The sequence below is a fragment of the Oncorhynchus masou genome, chromosome 11 (genome assembly GCF_036934945.1).
Source record: "Oncorhynchus masou masou isolate Uvic2021 chromosome 11, UVic_Omas_1.1, whole genome shotgun sequence".
NCBI classification, from domain to species: Eukaryota; Metazoa; Chordata; class Actinopteri; order Salmoniformes; family Salmonidae; genus Oncorhynchus; species Oncorhynchus masou.
Genome location: NC_088222.1, coordinates 32,555,667 through 32,578,137, shown reverse-complemented (window position 1 = coordinate 32,578,137; position 22,471 = coordinate 32,555,667). Strand labels below are relative to the sequence as shown.

At 41.8% G+C, this 22,471-nt stretch overlaps 1 protein-coding gene across 1 annotated transcript in view; it reads right to left on the bottom strand.

Moving 5' to 3' along the window:
* LOC135548556 (glycerophosphodiester phosphodiesterase domain-containing protein 5-like) overlaps positions 1–22,471 on the bottom strand; it is a 52,644-nt gene that overhangs the window by 14,592 nt on the left and 15,581 nt on the right. Inside the window, exon 2 of the mRNA XM_064978291.1 lies at positions 15,107–15,284. Coding sequence (XP_064834363.1) covers positions 15,107–15,226 — 120 coding nt within the window. The 5' untranslated portion in view covers positions 15,227–15,284. The remainder of the gene's footprint in view (positions 1–15,106; positions 15,285–22,471) is intronic.

Below are 22,471 nucleotides of genomic sequence, written 5' to 3'. Positions count from 1 at the left end.
GAATACCACATTAACACTTCACACTGCACTCAGAGGAAAGATGAGAAACCTGATCAGAGAGGTCTCACCTTCTGCAGGTTAGAGTTAATGCACAGGCGAGAATGGGAGAGGAGAGGGCTGCTGTTTTAACGAATTCTGGTTTCTGAGGTAACCACCACACTACTTCTGTTGAGACATTCGATTACCTTGTCCTGCACAATACTTTACAGCCTTGACATGACTGTGTGTGTGTATATGTGTGTGTGTGTGTGTGTGTGTGTGTGTGTGTGTGTGTGTGTGTGTGTGTGTGTGTGTGTGTGTGTGTGTGTGTGTGTGTGTGTGTGTGTGTGTGTGTGTGTGTGTGTGTGTGTGTGTGTAAGCAGTAAAGTTAGACCCTAGACCTAATGCGACTAAGGTAGTAGAGGTAATACAAAGTGACAGTGGGGCAGGGGCTCTGACAAAGTCAGGTTGTAGTATTTAATTGGTCAACTTACAGTGAGCTGAAAGTGCATAGGTGTAGCACTACAGCCACAGTCACATGGTGAATCTCACATTCACTCAAGAACAGTCGGAGGAATCTCTCCAAAGCAGGTTTGGGGTGAAATTAATTTCCGATGCCGTTAATTCCGGAAGTTTGCTAGTGTTAGGAGAGAACCAAGGAGAAGGATATTTTGTACACATTTAGCAGACAACACATTACAGTGGGTGACTCATTCATTGTCACCAAGCTGATGACGTCTAATCCTGACGTCCTTCCAATCCCATTACATCCTCCTCCAGAGCACAGTAGCATATGGGCACCCAGACGGTGTCTGGCCATCCTTCTCCTTCCCTCTCTAACGTCTTCACAGCCTGCTAATTATAACCCTAATAGGCAGTGCTGATCTACCACACTGTTACATCTACTGAGAAGAACACTGATTAATCACCATGAATGCGCTTAATCAGACAACCAGTATGACTGGTTGCCATTACCGGCAAACCTTCTCAGACAGACAGTTCACATCTCGCTTCTGTATTATAAAGTACACACACACAAGTTATCCTATGGATTTTGCCATATCAGGTCCGTGGTACTACATGGAAATATGTACATAAAAAATAAGGTGCAATATTACAATGTGAATATTGATGCTTTGTGCCTCAATAATAACTTGCAACGTATGATTGAGCTATGGATCATAAGATGACCTCCAGCTGGAATTCTCTCCTCACTCCTGCTCTACATGGCCTGCTTCATGGTGTGCTAGTGTTGAGCGAAAGTATTTCTAGGTCATTTATTACAAAGTTCTCTATTGGCTGGAAGAGCAGGAAAGAGATAATCTGTTTCTGAGAAATACCAGCCTACCACTAAGTACCAGCAAGCAATGATATACAAACACAGGAGGATCAACTCAGGACTGGGAATCACAGCAGTACGATCTCAATGGCCAAGTCAATATCAGAATGAACTCTAATAATAAGAGTGAGATAAATAAGTATTGTTAGAGAGTTGCATTTAGTCTGAGTATACCATAGACGTAATCACCATTTCACTGCACACTGCCCTATCCCACCTGGACAAGAGAAATGTAAGAAAGCTGCTCATCGACCACTACTCAGCCTTCAACACCATAGTTCCCTCCATAGTTCCCTCATCACTAAGCTCAGGGCTCTTGATCTGAACCCCTCCCTGTGCAACTGGGTCCTGGACTTCCTGACAGGCTGACCCAAGTGGTGAAAGTAGGCAACAACACCTCTGCCACGCTGATCCTCAACACGGAGACCTCACAGGGATGGAAGCACAGCACCTCTGTGGGGCAATTGCAACGTCCGCAACAGCAGTGCTCCTCAGAGAGTGGTGTGGTCAGCCCAAGGCATCGTCGGTGGCACGCTGCCTGCCCACCAGGACATCTACAGTACCTGGTGTCATAGGAAGGCCAAGAAAATCATCAAGGACCCCAGCCACAGCCTGTTCACCCCACTACCATCTAAAAAGGCGGAGACAGTACAGGTGCATCTAAGCTGGGACCGAGAGACTTATAAATAGCTTCTATCTCCAGGCTTTCTGACAGTCACCACTAGCCGACCTCCGGCCAGTACCCTGCACTGAACCTCAAACAATGTCACTAGCCGTTACCACCTGGTACTCTAAGCTGCTCCTAAGAGAACACTGGCTATTTCAATCATGTTTACCTAATGTTTTACCCAATTTATATGTATATACAGTATTCTAGTTATGACTCATCTATATAACTTCTGTTATACAAACCTTTAATATTCACATTGTTAGGTTCTAAATTAACCTATTAAAACTCACGGACGATTAGTAAAGCTTATTAAACCGAGTTTATATCCGGTGTCCTGTGTGAATTTAAGTATGCTCTCTCTAATTCTCTCTTTCTCTCTTTCTCTCTCTCGGAGGACCTGATCCCTAGGACCATGCCTCAGGACTATCTGGCATGATGACTCCTTGCTGTCCCCAGTCCAACTGGCCGTGCTGCTGCTCCAGTTTCAACTGTTCCGCCTGCTATGGAACCCTGACCTGTTCACCGGACGTGCTACCTGTCCCAGACCTGCTGTTTTCAACTCTCTAGAGACAGCAGGAGCGGTAGAGATACTCTTAATGAAAAGCCAACTGACATTTACTCCTGAGGTGCTGACTTGTTGCACCCTCAACAACTACTGTGATTGTTATTATTTGACCATGCTGGTCATTTATGAACATCTTGGCCATGTTCTGTTATAATCTCCACCCGGCACAGCTAGAAGAGGACTGGCCACCCCTCATAGCCTGGTTCCTCTCTAGGTGTCTTCCTAGGTTTTGGCCTTTCTGGGGAGTATTTCCTTTGCCACCGTGCTTCTACACCTGCATTGCTTGCTGTTTGGGGTTTTAGGCTGGGTTTCTGTACAGCACTTTGAGATATCAGCTGATGTAAGGGAGGGCTATATAAATACATTTGATTTGATTTGATTCCCCCATTGGGTCATACAGCTGTATAAGACAAAGACATATTTCCACCAGTGGTAATATATATACCCCAAATTGGGTGGAGTCTCCTCTCTTAACATTACATCTTTATTACTAGGCAGGAAATTAAGTGATGCGGGCCACAAACTGTTCCTTCTTCCTTAAGGCGACCTGACCTCAACCCCCTTCCTCACTTCTCCACAGCTCAGCACCTCCCAAAGCCCCCTGGATCCTATCCAACCTTCATTGAACCCACCATAAACATTCCTCCTACAGATAACAATTAACTTCGGGTGAATAAACCAGACTACGGCACTACTCATGTCTCGAGTATAACTGATGATTAACCCATCAACAAACTTTCCTTACTGTCTATACACACATACTTTCCATACGGTCCATACTCACATACACTACAGGGCCAAAAGTATATGGACATCTACTCGTCGAACATCTCATTCCAAAATCGTGCGCATTAATATGGAGTTGGTCAACCCTTTGCTGCTATAACAGCTTCCACTCTTCAGGGAAGGCTTTCCACTAGATGTTGGAACATTGCTGCGGGGACTTGCTTCCATTCAGCCACAAGATCATTCGTGAGGTCGGGCACTGATGTAGGGCGATTAGACCAGTCTCGCAGTCTGCCTTCCAATTCATCCCAAAGGTGTTAGACGGGATTGATGTCAGGTCTCTGTGCAAGCCAGTCTAGTTCTTCCACACTGATCTCGACAAACAATTTCTGTATGGACCTTGCTGAAACAGGAAAGGGCCTACCCAAACTGTTACCACAAAGTTGGAAGCACAGAATCGTCCAGAATGTAATTGAATAATGTAGCGTTAAAATTTCCCTTGACTGGAACTAATGGTCCTAGCCCGAACCATGAAAAACAGCCCCAGACCATTATTCATCTTCCACCAAACTTTAAAGTAGGCAGTATTTATTGGGGAAGGTAGTGTTCTGCTGGCATCTGCCAAATTCAGATTCGTCGGTCCAGTGAATTAGTTTCCACTGCTCCAGAGTCCAATGGCTGCGAGCTTTACACCCCTCCAGCCAACGCTTGGTATTGCACATGGTGATCTTAGGCTTGTGTGCAGCTGCTCGGAAATGGAAACCCATTTCATGACGTTGCTTCCAGAGGCAGTTTGGAACTCGGTAGTGAGTGTTGCAACCGAGGACAGATGATTTTTTACGCATTTCAGCTCTCTGTGGTCCTCTTCTGTGAGCTTGTGTGGCATACCACTTAGCGTCAGAGCCATTTTTACTCCCACACATTTCCACTTCACAAGAACAGCACTTACAGTTCATCGGGGCAACTCTAGCAGGGCAGAAATTTGACAAGCAAACTTGTTGGAAAGGTGGCATCCTATGACAGTGCCACGTTGAAAGTCACTGAGCGCTTCAGTAAGGCCATTCTAATGCCAATGTTTTTGCTATGGAGATTGCATGGCTGTGTGCTGTATTTTAAACACCACAACAGGTGTGCCCGAAATAGCCGACTCCACTAATTTGAAGGGGTGTCCGCATACTTTTGTATATGTAGGGTATCAAGTTGTTTCAGATCTATACAAATGAATGTATGAATGAACTTGTATTTTCGTGTCAAATCACCAGTTGATAGCCCATCCCTTGACACAAACAAACATTACAATAATTCTTCAATACAAAATAGTAAATAAGGTTATCCAAATAATAATTATATGCCAAGAGCAGTAAAAAATATACATACAGTGGGGCAAAAAATTATTTAGTCAGCCACCAATTGTGCAAGTTCTCCCACTTAAAAAAGATGAGAGAGGCCTGTCATTTTCATCATAGGTACACTTCAACTATGACAGACAAAATGTGAGGGACAAAAATCCAGAAAATCACATTGTAGGATTTTTAATGAATTTATTTGCAAATTATGGTGGAAAATAAGTATTTGGTCACCTACAAACAAGCAAGATTTCCGGCTCTCACAGACCTGTAACTTCTTCTTTAAGAGGCTCCTCTGTCCTCCACTCGTTACTGTAATGGCTTTCTTTAGGTGAAGGAGAGTCGGACGAAAATGCGGCGTGGCTATTTAGATTCATGTTTTAATGAAACAAGGAACACGAATCAATACAAAACCAACAAACGTAACGTGAAAACCCAACCAGCCTAAACTGGTGCAAACTAACACAGGAACAATCACCCACAAAACCCAACACCAAACATGCTACCTAAATATGGTTCCCAATCAGAGACAATGACTAACACCTGCCTCTGATTGAGAACCATATCAGGCCAAACATAGAATGCCCACTCAGCTCACACCCTGACCAACCAAAACATAGAAACATACAAAGCAAACTATGGTCAGGGTGTGACAGTTACCTGTATTGATGGCACCTGTTTGAACTTGTTATCAGTATAAAAGTCACCTGTCCACAACCTCAAACAGTCACACTCCAAACTCCACTATGGCCAAGACCAAAGAGCTGTCAAAGGACACCAGAAACAAAAAAATTGTAGACCTGCACCAGGCTGGGAAGACTGAATCTGCAATAGCTAAGCAGCTTGGGTTGGAGAAATCAACTGTGGGAGCAATGATTAGGAAATGGAAGACATACAAGACCACTGATAATCTCCCTCGATCTGGGGCTCCACGCAAGATCTCAGCCCATGGGGTCAAAATGATCACAAGAACGGTGAGCAAAAATCCCAGAACCACACGGGGGGACCTAGTGAATGACCTGCAGAGAGCTGGGACCAAAGTAACAAAGCCTACCAACAGTAACACACTACGCCGCCAGGGACTCAAATCTTGCAGTGCAAGACGTGTCCCCCTGCTTAAGCCAGTACATGCCCAGGCCCATCTGAAGTTTGCTAGAGAGAATTTGGATGATCCAGAAGAAGATTGGGAGAATGTCATATGGTCAGATGAAACCAAAATAGAACTTTTTGGCAAAAACTCTATTTGTCGTGTTTGGAATGCTGAGTTGCATCAAAAGAACATCATACCTACTGTGAAGCATGGGGGTGGAAACATCATGCTTTGGGGCTGTTGTTTGTTTTTTTTACCTTTATTTTACTAGTCAAGTCAGTTAAGAACAAATTCGTATTTTCAATGACGGCCTAGGAACAGTGGGATAACTGCCTGTTCAGGGGCAGAACGACAGATCTGTACCTTGTCAGCTCAGGGATTTGAACTTGCAACCTTTCGGTTACTAGTCCAACGCTCTAACCACTAGGCTACCCTGCTGCCCCTTGCAAAGGGACCAGGACGACTGATCCGTGTAAAGGAAAGAATGAATGGGGCCATGTATCGTGAGATTTTGAGTGAAAACCTCCTTCCATCAGTAAGGGCATTGAAGATGAAACGTGGCTGGGTCTTTCAGCATGACAATGATCCCAAACACACCGCCCGGGCAACGAAGGAGTGGCTTCGTAAGAAGCATTTCAAGGTCCTGGAGTGGCCTAGCCAGTCTCCAACTCTCAACCCCATAGGAAATCTTTGGAGGGAGTTGAAAGTCCGTGTTGCCCAGCAACAGCCCCAAAACATCACTGGTCTAGAGGAGATCTGCATGGAGGAATGGGCCATAATATCAGCAACAGTGTGTGAAAACCTTGTAAAGACTGACAGAAAACATTTGACCTCTGGCATTGCCAACAAAGGGAATAAAATTATAATATTGAGATAAACTTTTGTTATTGACCAAATGCTTATTTTCCACCATAATTTGCAAATAAATTAATTAAAAATCCTACAATGTGATTTTCTGGAATTTTTTTCTCATTTTGTCTATCACAGTTGAAGTGTACCCATGATGGAAATTACAGGCCTCTCTCATCTGTTTAAGTAGGAGAACTTGCACAATTGGTGGCTGACTAAATAGTTTTTTGCCACACTGTACATATACATACACAGTTGAAGTCAGAAGTTTACATATCCTTAGGTTTGGGTCATTAAAACTCGTTTTTCAACCACTTCACATATTTCTTGTTAACAAATTATAGTTTTGGGAAGTCGGTTAGGACATCTACTTTGTGCATGACACAAGTCATTTTTACAACTATTGTTTACAGATTATTGATTATTACACTTGTAATTCCCTGTATCACAATTCCAGTGGGTCAGAAGTTTACATACACTTTGTTGATAGTGCCTTTAAACAGCTTGGAAAATTCCAGAAAATGATGTCATGGCTTTACAAGCTTCTAATAGGCTAATTGGCATCATTTGAGTCCATTGGAGGTGTACCTGTGGATGTATTTCAAGGCCTTCCTTCAACTCAGTGCCTCTTTGCTTGACATCATGGGAAAATCAAAAGAAATCAGCCAAGACCTCAGAAAGAAAAGAATTGTAGACTTCCACAAGTCTGGTTCATCCTTGGGAGCAATTTCCAAATGCCTGACGGTACCACGTTCATCTGTACAAAGTATAAACACCATGGGACCACGCAGACATCATACCGCTCAGGAAGGAGACATGTTCTGTCTCCTAGAGGTGAACGTACTTTAGTGCAAAAAAGTGCAAATCAATTCAACAGCAAAGAACAACAGCAAAGGACCCTGTGAAGGTGCTGGAGGAAACGGGTACAAAAGTATCTATATCCACAGTAAAAACTAGTCCTATATCGACATAACCTGAAAGGCCACTCAGCAAGGAAGAAGCCACTGCTCCAAAGCCGCCATAAAAAAGCCAGACTACGGTTTGCAACTGCACATGGGGACAAAGACCATACTTTTTGGCGAAATGTCCTCTGGTCTGATGAAACAAAAATAGAACTGTTTGGCCATAATGACCATTGTTATGTTTGGAGGAAAAAGGGGGAGGCTTGCAAGCTGAAGATCATCATCCCAACTGTGAAGCACAGGGGGTGGCAGCATCATGTTGTGGGTGTGCTTTGCTGCAGGAGGGACTGGTGCACTTCACAAAATACATGGCATCATGAGGCAGAAAAGGTATGTGGATATATTGAAGCAACATCTCAAGACATCAGTCAGGAAGTTAAAGCTTGGTCGCAAATGGGTCTTCCAAATGGACAATGACCCCAAGCATACTTCCAAAGTTGTTGCAAAATGGCTTAAGGACAACAAAGTCAAGGTATTGGAGTGGCCATCACAAAGCCCTGACCTCAATCCAATAGAAAATTTGTTGGTAGAACTGAAAAAGTGTGTGTGAGCAAGGAGGCCTACAAACCTGACTCAGTTACACCAGCTCTGTTAGGAGGAATGGGCCAAAGTTCACCCAACGTTGAAGGGAAGGCTACCTGAAATTTAAAGGCAATTCTACCAAATACTAATTGAGTGTATGTAAACTTCTGACCCACTGGGAATGTGATGAAAGAAAAAAGCTAAATAATTAATTCTCTCTACTATTATTCTGACATTTCACATTCTTAAAATAATGTGGTGATCCTAACTGACCTCAGACAGGGAATTGTAACTGAGATTAAATGTCAGGAATTGTGAACCTGAGTTTTAATGTATTTGGCTAAGGTGTATGTAAACTTCTGACTTCAACTGTATATTACTGAAAATGTAAGAGTATGGTGACTCCCCTGCCGGGCCTCGATCTGAGGCCACCAGCAACAATGTCAAACACCCTAACCACTGTCCCAATAAGGGATATCTGAAGGGCATGTGCTTATTGGGCCACTATAGTTAGGCCCTGTCCAGAAGAAACTCCTCCTACCTAGGAACTTATGGAGATGAATCTACTTGATTGGTGTAAGGAATAGATGAATGCAACTTTGAAATAAATCTCAGCTCTGTTAAAAGTACACTCAAGAAAAACTATTTTACTAATCATAGTGATTCCGGAGTAACAATAAAACAGGTTAACATGCCCTACCAACATTAGACAACTATACAAAAAGCCTTAGAAATCGCTGAAATAAGCAAGTCAAATCAACGATGAGACTTGTCAGATTAACTGACATCTGACACCGACATGCTGGTGTAGTGGAAAGATTAGAGTATCGTGGACCAAGAGGTTTTGAGTTTAAATCTCAGGTGAAGACATGATTAATAATTACTATATACATGAACATGCACAATGAAATTATTTATGTAAAATATGTAAATTGAAAACTGTATGTTAAAAGCAATGTGTCGGTGTGAAAGTATCCCTAAACTTGCCAAAAGACAAAGACCTATGAATGGATCAGTGGTTCACTAATCAGGGCCTTGATTGGCTCTGCAAAAGTAACAAGGCATTATGTTAACGAAACATTAATTTTTGGGGTATTGTTTCTTTGGGAACATCAGGCGATGTTCTGACAACTGATACACAGAAATGTTCTTGCAACATGAAACATGTCTAGAACATCTTAGATTCTGAGAACATGGCAACCATGTTCTGTGTATGTTTGGTGGGACGTTTATGGAATATTCTCCTAACCCTCAGAAAACTGGACACATGAGACATGTCTCGAACATTCATATCTTATGTTCTGAGAACATGGCAACTGTCTGGACACAATGTTCTTGCAACGTTACCATGAAACGTGTCTAGAACATTAATATCTTAAATTGGTAACCACGTTCTGGGTAAGTTCTATTTGACAATAAGGGAATTATCTCTTGGAAATATTCCTTATACATAATGGAAACATTCCTATGAAAACGTTAGTTAATGACCTAATGAAACTCTTAAGGGAACATTCTCGAACGTTTTGGGAACATTTTTTGTTAGCTGCATCCTCACCAACTGCACCATGCAGCCAATTCCTGGTTAGTGGAAGGCAATATTTGATGTCTAATCATTAGGGTGTTTTTGGTTTACCTCCGCGAACGTGACCAAAGATGTGACTGCAACTTTAAAGCGATTCTAAACATACACGCAGAACAGAGGATACAAATGAAAGTGACATTTGAGACTCTTACCAATTCATTATACACATGTTATGTTTTCAGTTTGTAAGTGTGTGATTTTGGGATTAAGAAACGCTTATTTCATCATTTATAAACAATATGCCTGTTGATCTGAGCCTTGCTGTTCGGCTGTCACAGATTCATCTCTCCCAACTACACTCATCGACTTCCGTACAGTTGGTGTTGTTAGCCTTACTACTCGAACACACCCAATGAGATGAACATTATGCAAGACATTTTTCTCACATAGTCACACAGAGTATCTGCACATGTGCACGGGTGTGCGTCACGCTGCTACAACCGGGTAGTTACGGGACCAAAACAGCTGAGAAGTTTAACCTCGCACTACAACGCTCCTGGTTGTGGTGGAAATTGACCCACTACTACTGTTTACTTCATTAAGCTACAACATCTCACTGAGTGTACCTTTAAACTTAACCTAACCTATGACCTGACCAAGGCCAAAGGGTTCCGGTCGAGAAGCACACTTTCCACTGTACCCTGAGGACTTTTTTCTTTTCGGTATTGGAGTTTAGCTGAATTCAATCCCAAAAAGATAATTGCCAAGGAGTAGTCCACACTGAAAATTGCAAATAAGACGCCTTAGTCATCACCTTTAGTCAAGTAAATATTTTTTTTCATCACTCACAGCCAAAGATATTAACATTTATACTACACAAAAAAATAAACGCAATATGCAAAGTGTTGGTCCCATGTTTCATGAGCTGAAATAAATTATCCTAGAATTGTTCTATATGCACAAAAAACATTTCTCTCAAATTGTGTGCACAAATTTGTTTACATCCCTGTTAGTAAACATTTCTCCTTTGCCAAGATAATCCATCAACCTGACAGGTGTGGCATATCAAGAAGCTGATTAAACAGCATGATCATTACACAGGTGCATTACACACATTACACACCTTGTGCTTGGGACAATAAAAGGCCACTAAAATGTGCAGTTTTGTAACACAATGCCACAGATGTCTCAAGTTCTGAGGGAGCATGCAATTGGCATGCTGATTGCAGGAATGTCCACAAAAGCTGCTACCAGAGAATTTAATTTTAATTTCTATACCATAAGCAGCCTCCTGCGGGAGCCGCCACCTGCAGGATCATCTGAGACCAGTCACCCGGACAGCTGATGAAACAGCTGAGTATTTCTGTCTGTAATAAAGTCGTTTTGTGTTCTTTTGATTGGCTGGGCCAGGCTCCCAAGTGGGTGGGCCCATGACTGTTCTTCAGCCCTAATCCTCATAGATTAGGGCCTAATTAATTTATTTAATTTGACTGATTATCCTATATGAACTGTAACTCGGTAAAATCATTGAAATTGTTGCTTGTTACGTTTATATTTTTGTTCAATGTCTGCCATGCTTCTGGATGATGTGATGACGCTGCTCACGCTTGTTCCAGTGCACACTGAGTGCTAGCTATCGGCTCTATAAAGCAGATGGCAACCACCATGAAATGGGGTATGTAAATTACGTTTAAAACAACGGGTGTCTATCTTGGACTATAACTGACCCATCACCTTATGCCATTACTGCACCACAGTGGCAAGAAGTGACATCTCAAAAAACACCAAAACTATACAAAACATAAATGGCTCCTAGCCTCCCACACATAGGCTACTTTCTGTCCCTAACACTAAAACTGAAACTAAATAACATAAAACCTAAATAGAAATGTTTTTATAAAACTTAAACTAATTAAAAACTAGTAAATCATATCTGAAAACTGACTGAAACTAAACTGAATTTCAAATAAAAATCTTGAAACTAATAGAAATATATACAAATATAAAAACACAAAACTATAATAACCTTGGTGTGCATGTGTGTGTGAGTGACTACATTCTGCTTTGTAAATGGAGAGAGGGAAAGCAGGCGTGCAGCTGTATGTTCGTATTTTTCCTCTTGGTCAGCACTTCATTAATGCCCCGCTTACACATTCCCTTACTGGCCTAATTTATGGACAACCTACTGGGTCTTTATAGTCTAATGACAAGTCAAGTACAACAGGAGTGGCTGTAATACTCCAGTCTGCGTCACACACAGCTGGGAGTCTGGGTCAAAGAATTACATTAAAACACCCCATTGACTTCTACACTAAGCTTATGGCTGCCAATGCCTGCCATAAAGCTAAAACTTTACAATGAGCAGCAAAGTGTGATTAGTACTCCTCGCTGATACAGACCACTATTTACAGAACATTGAATTTGAGTTGCATTTCATAACAAGACAATAACTGTATTTTGGAAAGTATTATTTTGAATCAACTGAATAATGTATGTCTGTCTTTCTTTATGTATGTATGTTTGGAAAATTGTTCAAATATTCCTGAGGTGTGATCAGCTTTCAATACAGGATGGGCCAGAACCATTTAAAAGGAGTTTCAGCGTTATAGTACACACTGACCTCGATACCTATGCACACTACTTGCAGCCTCCCTCTGTAACATTTTACAGAGAGCTGACAGGTATAACACTATATTACCTGTTATAAGCATATATGAACTATAATGTCTTATTATAAGGCATATAATACTGTATCTTATTTCTCTCTATGAAGCCTAAGGCAAAGGTCATATACAGGCAGGCTCTTGCCTTGCAGGCTGTCTGATATTGTTGTGCCCCATCTCACACGTGTCAGGTTACTGTGTCTCTGTCAAGTTTCCTTTGTCGCTGTTTTTTCCTTGCAAGTGATACTGTATGTCTCCTTTGTTTTGCTTACAAACAAGCCTCTACCACTGCCATAATCTCACTAACAAATTTGTTGGAAAATCATCCATCACCCACCCATGGTCTGAATAAGGCAGTTCTTCAATAAACAGACTTCAGACTAAACTAGCATATGGAATGGATTTAAGATGATCATACCATGGACCATTTAGATATTTTATTTAGAATTGTAGGACCAATGTAGGTATAAAAAAATATACATATAAAAAAAATATTTGATAAAATATACAATTTGGCCTCATCTTCTATAGCCCATAAACGCATTGAATAACACATGATGCCTAAATGGCAAAACATACAGTCCCCCAAAAAATCATAAGGAACAAGGTTTTGAAGTGTCTGTCCTATATATAGGAAATATAAGAAAGCTCAGGAATATGCACTGAACTAAAATATAAACGCAACATGTAAAGTGTTGGTCCCATGTTTGACGAGCTAAAATAAAAGATCCCAGAAATGTCCATTTGCATAAAGAAGCTTAATTCTAAAAGAAATTGTGCACACATTTGTTCACATCCCTGTTAGTAAGCATTTCTCCAAGATAATTCATCCATCTGACAGGTGTGGCATATCAAGAAGCTGATTAAACAGCATGGTCATTACACAGACAATAAAAGGCCACTCTAAAATGCACACAACACAATGCTGACTGCAACTGGCATGCTGACTGCAGGAATGTCCAGCATGTTCATTTCTCTACCATAAGCCACTTCCAACTTTGTTTTAGAGAATTTGGCCAACCGGCCTCACAACCGCAGACCACGTGTATGGCGTTGTTTGGGCTAGCGGTTTGCTGAGGTCAACGTTGTGAACAGAAAGCCCAATGGTGGCTGTGGGGTTATGGTATGAGCAGGCATATGTTACGGACAACGAGCACAATTGCATTTTAACAATGGCTATTTGAATGCATAGAGATACCATGATGAGATCCTGAGGCCCATTGTCATGCCATTAATCCGCTACCATCACCTCATGTTTCAGCATGATAATGCATGGCCCCATGTCGCAAGGATCTGTACACAATTCTTGGAAGCTGAAAAGTCCCAGTTCTTCCATGGCCTCCATACTCACCAGACATGTCACCCATTGAGCATGTTTGGGATGCTCTGGATTGATGTGTACGACAGCGTATTCCAGTTCCTTCTAATATCCAGCAACTTCGCACAGCCATTGAAAAGGAGTGGGACAACATTCCACAGGCCACAATCAACAGCCTTATCAACTTTATGTGAAGGGTGATGTGTCGCGCTGCATGAGGCAAATGGTGGTCACACCAGATACTGAATGGTTTTATGATCCACGCCCTACATTTTTTTAAGGTATAAGTGACCAACAAATGCATATCTGTATTCCGAGTCATGTGAAATCCATAGATTAGGTTCTAATTAATTTATTTCAATTGCTAGATGAACTAGCTCAGTAAAATCTTTGAAATTGTGGTATGTTGCGTTAATATTATTGTTCAGTAATATATTTATATGTATTTCTTTTACACGTATTTAACCCCTTTATTTGGAGCACAAAATACTTCCAAACTTCCTAGTACTGGGAGAACACCATTGTGTTTGTGGGAGTCTCATCTTTCAATCAAGTGGTTATATTAGTTTGTAGGCCAAACCTTTCGCACGCTACAAACATTTTTGTGAGAAGACTATCGGTCTGTCAAACAGCACTGTAGCTCTGCCACTTTCCACCACAGATGCAGAACGCCAACATAGGCGGATGCGGTGCATTGAGATGCAGCCCATATCTCTAGCTGAAACAGACACATTTTTATGGGGATTTTCTTATTACGTTAATTGGATTGACGCAAAGCAGCCAATCCATAAACATTCAAACGTCAAACAGTAACCAGTTTCTCAAAGATCATTCTGGTTTAAACATGTTGATTCCACTTAGGTACATGGAGCTAAATCAGGTATGCTGCAGCAATGTTAATGACAGCCTAATAAACAGTCTAGCCCACTTTTTTCCTACATCCTGTACACACAGACACACCACACACACATGCATGCACACACACACACACACACACACACACACGCACACACACACAAAAAAATACTAATTGTGATTATGAAGGTCTATCAATCCCTATATTGGTAATTCATCATTACCATTGATGTTTTGTGGTCTCCTGCTGCTCAGTAAATGTCAGATGAGGAGATCCAAAGCGTTTTCTTTTGAGCTCAAAGCAGCATTAGCACAGGGTAAATAGATATTATGACTAACGGTCATTCAGTGGATGGGGGGGGGATCGATAGTTACATATCACAATATAATTTTGTAGGTAGCATTAGCTAGCGCTAGTTGGCTGTACCTGCGCCAAAAACTAAGGTATTTTTCATCCTATAGCTTGTTCTCCATCTTATTTTTAAATAGTGTGCCCTTTAATAATGTATTTGGCTGATTGAGGACTAGAGTGGTCCTCAGGAACAAGTCCAGACATGTTGCCAGCAGGTGCATTTAAAGGTCAGGACAATCTAGCTCTCAGACATTCCACTGATTTGTATGACAAGAGAATGTACAAATACACCTATCATTTGTCCACAACAGAACATCTTGTGACATTTGCAGAAGTCTTGTCTCTCACCTTGGAGCTGTCGTCATGTGAACGCTGGTAGCGTTTCCACCGGCAGCCATAGATCCCAGTGAGGAAGGACAAACACAGCTGCTTCTCATAGACCTGCTGCAAGGGTTGGTGCTTCACCATGCTCCTTCAGCCTCGGCTTGCCACCGGTCCGCTAGCATTCCACACTGAACAAGGAAGCCTGCAGGAGAAGAAGACCGAAACATCTTGAAGATAATTAAAAACTGGAGAGATCATTTGGAGAGAATAAAGTAACTTGAAGGAAGATAAAGGAGTGTTTGTGTGGAATGCCGTTTACTATATTTTCTAGCTACTCAACATGATGACTGTCTTTCCAGTAACTGAACTCCATGGTGATTGTTGTGATGAACAACAGGAACCCTATAAATCCTAAAATCATGCATGAATATTCTGTGCCTTAGTCATGTAACTGGGGTAGCCGGATTGTGGATCAGTGGATTGGTTTCTTTATCTTCACTCATAGTAACTCTTCCATCCGAAGCCTCCAACCATCCTATGATTAATGAGTTCTTGGCAACCAAGCACACATCAGCACATTTCAAAATGGCCTGTTAAAAGAATAGCCTGCTCGAGAAAGAGGCCCAGTATATTCAGCTCCCATTTGCCTCATGCTTTTTAAAATGCTGGTTGTCTTGGTTGCGTTTAAAAATGTCCTCTTGGCAAAGATTTTTCATGCCCTTTTGGAGAACAAGGAAACCTTTCCTCAAATTGCTGACACCTCTGTTCTGGGGTCACTGTCTATCATTTGTTTTATTACTCTCTCGTTCAACATTTTCATCTTGACAGTCATTTAAACAGCAGTATTACGTAAACAATACATTTGAAAATGTCTCAATGCAACTACTGTAGTATGAACCTTCCTCATGTCTTCATAATACTTAGACACAACCAATGGGTCAATTGTCTACAGTTGCAAAACAAGAGTCAATTTTGTGAAACATTGACCTTCAGTTCTCTTTCTAACTGCTTTCGATGGTGCAGCTGCAGAACCTTTTGAGGATCTGAGGACCCATGCCAAATCTTTTCAGTCTTCTGAGGGGGAATAGGCTTTGTCGTGCTCTCTTCACTACTGTCTTGGTGTATTAAAACCATGATAGTTTGTTGGTGATGTGGACACCAAGGAACTTGAAGCTCAACCTGCTCCACAAAAGCCCTGTTGATGAGAATGGGGGCATGCTCGGTCCCCCTTTTCCTGTAGTCCACAATCATCTCCTTTGTCTTGATCACGTTGAGGGAGAAGTTGTCATCCTGGCACTACATGGCCAGGTCTCTGACCTCCTCCCTATAGGCTGTTTCATCGTTGTCGGTGATCAGGCCTACCACTGTTGTGTCATCGGCACTCTTAATGATGGTGTTGGAGTCGTGCCTGGCCGTGCAGTCATGAGTGAACAAGGAGTACAGGAGGGGACTGAGCATGCACCCCTGAGGGGCCCCCTTGTTGAGGATCGGCGTGGTGGATGTGTTGTTACCCACCCTTACCACCTGGGGGCAAATAGAATATGGTATATACGTTTGAAATGAGTAAAGCAATGAGAAACTGGAGAGGTGCCCTGAAATAGTAGGTAAAACATATTCACATTAATTATGAACAAAAAGCTGGATAAAGCAGCCGGGTCCCATAATAAAAGAGTGAACAATCTCAAGTTGCAGCCTTCTCAATTAGTGTGAAAAATTCTTATTACAATAAATTCTTAATGTTGTGTGACTAGGAAAGGAAATTATACTATATATCTGTAGGACTGAAACACATCATCCATCCTCTGGCAACTCTCTTGATACCGAGGACCAATACCATGTTTTAATGGACAAAATGACAAATCAATGTCCTTTCAATTCAACACATATCAAGCCAAACCCAACCTCAGCACCCAGAACCAAATCAGCTGAGGCTGTCATGAGAGACTAGGCCTAACCACATGTGATGCACTTTCCAACATTCAATGAAAGTATTAATTACATGTAAAACAGAACATGATTGAACTTTTTGTCTATTATCTCATCTACAGTGTACTCGGAAAGTATTCAGACCTCTTGACTTTTTCCAAATGTTTTCCTCGTCAATCCATACATACCCCATAATGACAAAGCAAAAACAGGTTTTTAGATTTTTATGTACAAATGTATAATTTAAAAAAAGTAATATATTATTTACATAAGTAATCAGACCTTTTGCTATGAGACTCGAAATTGAGCTCAGGTGCATCCTGTTTCCATTGATCATCCTTGAGAAAACCTGCTCCAAAGTGCTCAGGACCTCAGACTGGGGCGAAGGTTCACCTTCCATCAGGACAACAACCCTAAGCACACAGCCAAGACAACGCAAGAGATGCTTCGGGACAAATCTCTGAATGTCCTTGATTGCCCTAGCCAGAGACCGAACTTGAACCTGATCGAACATCTCTGGAGAGACCTTAAAATGGCTGTGCAGCAACACTCCCCATCCAATCTGACAGAGCTTGAGAGGATTTGCAGAGAAGAATGGGAGAAACTCCCCAAATACAGGTGCGCCAAACTTGTAGTGTCATACTCAAGAAGACTCAAGGCTGTAATCGCTGCCAAAGGTGCTTCAACAAAGTACTGAGGAAAGGGTCTGAATACTTATGTAAATGTGATATCTTATTGACAGCTGACCCTTACCTACTGACTCTTACCTTAAGCCTAATCTTAACCTAACCTTAATGCAAACAAATTTGGAAATTATATATCAGTTTGCATGTCAGCCACATCCCCTTAGTTTTTCCCTACCTCAAGCTGAAAATCAATTTTACACGAGAACATACGGTATCAATCATTGCCAAAAGCTACATTTCCACTATCTCCTCCACTCTGTTGATTTATCAAATCAATGCTACCATGCCAACCTAAACGAGATAAGCACGGAAATATTGATTGGTCTTTTTAATCACACCAGCGGTCCGGCTGAGTGTCAGTGTTCTCTCAGTGATTGGCTGTCAGATGAATACATAGAACAGTGACAGGAGCCCATTTCCTGGTTAATCTTCCCAGACAAAGAGAGCAGTGAATTTCCCCCTGTTCTTTATCTCCTAACAGACTGACCGATTCTCAGAACGGAGAGATAGAGAGAGTGAGATTGAAAACGTGAGTGGCTGGCAGCTCCAGCTGTATTATCTGGTTTCCTCAGCTCAGCTGTGTTTGTGTAAAGCTACTGTGCCAGGTACACTGTTTCCATGACGCTGGAATGAGCTCCCTATCAGCCTTTCACAGATCTAGCCTGGTCCTGGAATAGGGTTTATTCAAGAAATAAGATTGATGCTTTATTGAGTAATGACCATATAAACCAGTGGAGGCTCTTCAGATGAGAATGTGGAGGAGCATTCTCCTCAGTGAATTTCATTAAAAAAAATAGTGAAACATTAAAAAAGTAATCATTTTTATATAAAACTATACTAAATATATTCACGTCACCAAATAATTGATTAAAACACACTGTTTTACAGTAGCCTTAACAGCACTTTTTAGGGTAGCGCCATGGTTTAGCCGGAGGAAATCTCGTTTCCGTCGTCCTCTTGGTACATTGGCTTCAATACAAAACCTAGGAAGCTCATGGATATCCCCCCTTCCATAAACTTACACAGTAATTATGACAACTTCCGGAGGACATCGTCCAACCCATCAGAGCTCTTACAGCATGAATTGACATGATGTCCACCCAATCAAAGGATCAGAGAATGAATCTAGTACTGAAAGCATAAGCTACAGCTAGCTAGCACTGCAGTGCATAAAATGTTGTGAGTAGTTGACTAAGAGAGAGAAAGACAATAGTTGAACAGTTTTGAACAAATTAAATTGAAATATTAAGGAGAAGCAAGAGAGCGAGAGATACATGTATTTTTCTTTTCACTTTCACTTAGCTAGTGAATGAAGCTAGCTAGTTTAGCCTACTCAAAAAACGGCAGAGAGAGATGCTATGTCAGCTAGCTGGCTATGACTATCCAACACTGGAACCCTTCCACGTCAAGGTAAGCTTTTGGTTTAATTCATTATTGCCACTGGGTTCCACAGGTGTAACTGCTAAACTGTTTGCTGACTGTACACTGTACTGCATGATTGTAAGCGGGTTTACTAACGAGTTAGTTCTAGTGGCTAAGTTGACTATGAAGTTAGCTAATATAGAGACAACAATGTAGGCTATGTGTAGCGGTTAGCGGTTATGATATGAAGGTTTGGCTTCGAAAGGTTTTTTCACCTGGTCACAGACAGCTGATGTGTTTGTTGTACACTGAAGTCTACAAGCGAAGGGAAAAGGTAATAGGAGGAAAGCGTGTAGATGTGAGAAGGAATTACACAATGAGTAAAAAGATTATGCTGTTTGTATGTGGCTGCTATGAAAGTGAACTGTGTTTGCGTGTGATCAGGGGTGTATTCATTCCACCGAGTTTGTTGAAAAACATATCTTAAGCAGAAGCAAACAGAACAAAACAGAGATAAACATATACTAACTATACTGAACAAAAATATAAACTGCAATATGCAACAATTTCAAAGATTTTACTAAGTTACAGTTCATAGAAGGAAATTAGTCAACTGAAATAAATGCATTAGGCCCTAATCTATGGATTTCACATGACTGGGAATACAGATATGCATCTGTATTCTCATGACTGTACCAGATAAGCTATCTGTATCTGTACAGACACCTTAAGAAAAAGGGCCTCACAATGAGCCTCAGGATCTCATTGCGGCATTTTTTGTGCATTCAAATTGCTATTCGATAAAATGCAATTGTGTTCTTGTCTGTAGCTTATGCCTGCCCATATCATAACCCCACCGCAACCATGGGGCTCTCTGTTCAAAATGTTTACTTCAGCAAACCACTTGCCCACACGATGCCATACACATGGTTTGCGGTTTTGAGGCCAGTTGGACGTACTGCCAAATTCTCTAAAACAATGTTGAAGGCAGCTTATGACAGAGAAATGGACAATCAATTCCCTGCCAGTAGCTCTGTTGGACATTTTTGGAGTCAGCATGCCAATTGATGCTCCCTCAAAAATTGCGACATCTTTGGCATTGTGTTGTGTGACAAAAACACACATTTTAGTGTGGCCTTTTATTGTCCCCAGCACAGGGTGCACCTGTGTAATTATCATGCTGTTTAACCAGCTTCGTGATATGCCACACCTGTTAGGTGGATGGATTATCTTGGTACATTTACATTACATTTAAGTCATTTAGCAGACGCTCTTATCCAGAGCGACTTACAAATTGGTGAATTCACCTTCTGACATCCAGTGGAACAGCCACTTTACAATAGTGCATCTAAATCATTAAGGGGGGGTGGTGAGAAGGATTACTTATCCTATCCTAGGTATTCCTTGAAGAGGTGGGGTTTCAGGTGTCTCCGGAAGGTGGTGATTGACTCCGCTGTCCTGGCGTCGTGAGGGAGTTTGTTCCACCATTGGGGGCCAGAGCAGCGAACAGTTTTGACTGGGCTGAGCGGGAACTGTACTTCCTCAATGGTAGGGAGGCGAGCAGGCCAGAGGTGGATGAACGCAGTGTCCTTGTTTGGGTGTAGGGCCTGATCAGAGCCTGGAGGTACTGCGGTGCCGTTCCCCTCACAGCTCCGTAGGCAAGCACCATGGTCTTGTAGCGGATGCGAGCTTCAACTGGAAGCCAGTGGAGAGAGCGGAGGAGCGGGGTGACGTGAGAGAACTTGGGAAGGTTGAACACCAGACGGGCTGCGGCGTTCTGGATGAGTTGTAGGGGTTTAATGGCACAGGCAGGGAGCCCAGCCAACAGCGAGTTGCAGTAATCCAGACGGGAGATGACAAGTGCCTGGATTAGGACCTGCGCCGCTTCCTGTGTAAAGGAGAAATGCTCACTAACAGGTATGTAAACATTTTAGAGAAATAAGCTTTTTGTGCACATTTCTGGGATCTTTTATTTCAGCTCATGAAACATGGGACCAACACTTTACATTTTGTGTTTATATTTTTGTTTAGTGTACATTACCAAAAGTATGTGGACACCTGCTTGTCGTAAAATCTCATTCCGCTCAGCCACAAGAGCATTAGTGAGGTCGGACAATGATGTTGGGTGATTAGGCCAGGCTTACAGTTGGCTTTCCAATTCATCCCAAATGTTTTGATGGGGTTGAGGTCAGGGCTCTGTGCAGGTCAGTCAAGTTCTTCCACACCGATCTTGACAAACAATTTCTGTATCGATCTCGCTTTGTGCACAGGGGCATTGTAATGCTGAATCAGGAAAGGGCCTTCCTCAAACTGTTGCTACAAACTTGGAAGAACATAATTGTCTAGAATGTAATTGTATATTGCAGGGTTAAGATTTCCCTTCACTGGAACTAAGTGGTCGAGCCCGAACCATGAAAAACAGCCCCAGACCTTTATTCCTCTTCCACCAAACTTTACAGTAGGCACTATACATTTGGGAAGGTAATATTCTCCTGACATCCGCCAAACCCAGATTTGTCTGTCAGACTGCCAGATGGTGAAGTGTGTTTATCACTCTAAAGAACGCGTTTCCACTAATCCAGAGTTCAATGGTGGCGAGCTTTACAGCACTCCAGCCGATGCTTGGCATTGCGCATGGTGATCTTAGGCTTGTGTGCGGCTGCTCGGCCAAGAGTTCTTGTGCTGACATTGCTTCCAGAGGCAGTTTGAAAGTCGTTAGTGAGTATTTATTTTTACGCGCTATTCGCTTCAGCACTCAGCGTTCCCATTCTATGAGCTTGTGTGGCCTACCACTTCGCAGCTGAGCCGTTGTTGCTCCTAGACGTTTCCACTTCACAATAACAACACTTACAGTTGACCGGAGAAGCTCTAGCAGGGCAGAAATTTGACAAACTAACTTGTTGGAAAGGTGGTATCCTAGGACGGTGCCCCGTTGAAAGTCATTGAGTTCTTGTGTAAGGCCATTCCACTGCCAATGTTTGTTTAAGGACATTGGTTGTGTGCTCAATTGTATACAGGTGTCAGCAACAGGTGTGGCTGAAATAGCCGAATACACAAATTTGAAGGGGTGTCCACATACTTTTGCATATACAGAGCATTTGGAAAGAATTCAGACCCCTTCACTATTTCCACAGTTATTCTAAAATGGAATACATTAAAAAAACTAATCTTTTTACACACAATACCCATAATGACAAAGTTAAAAAAACAGGTTATTAGAAAAACAAATGCACATTCATAAAAAATAAAGATGACCTTTTTTACATACAGTTGAAGTTGGAAGTTTACATACACCTTAGCCAAATACAATTTTTTTTAAATCAGTTTTTCGCAATTCCTGACATTTAATCCTAAGAAAACTTCCCTGTCTTAGGTCAGTTAGGATCACCACTTTATTTTAAGAATGTGAAATGTC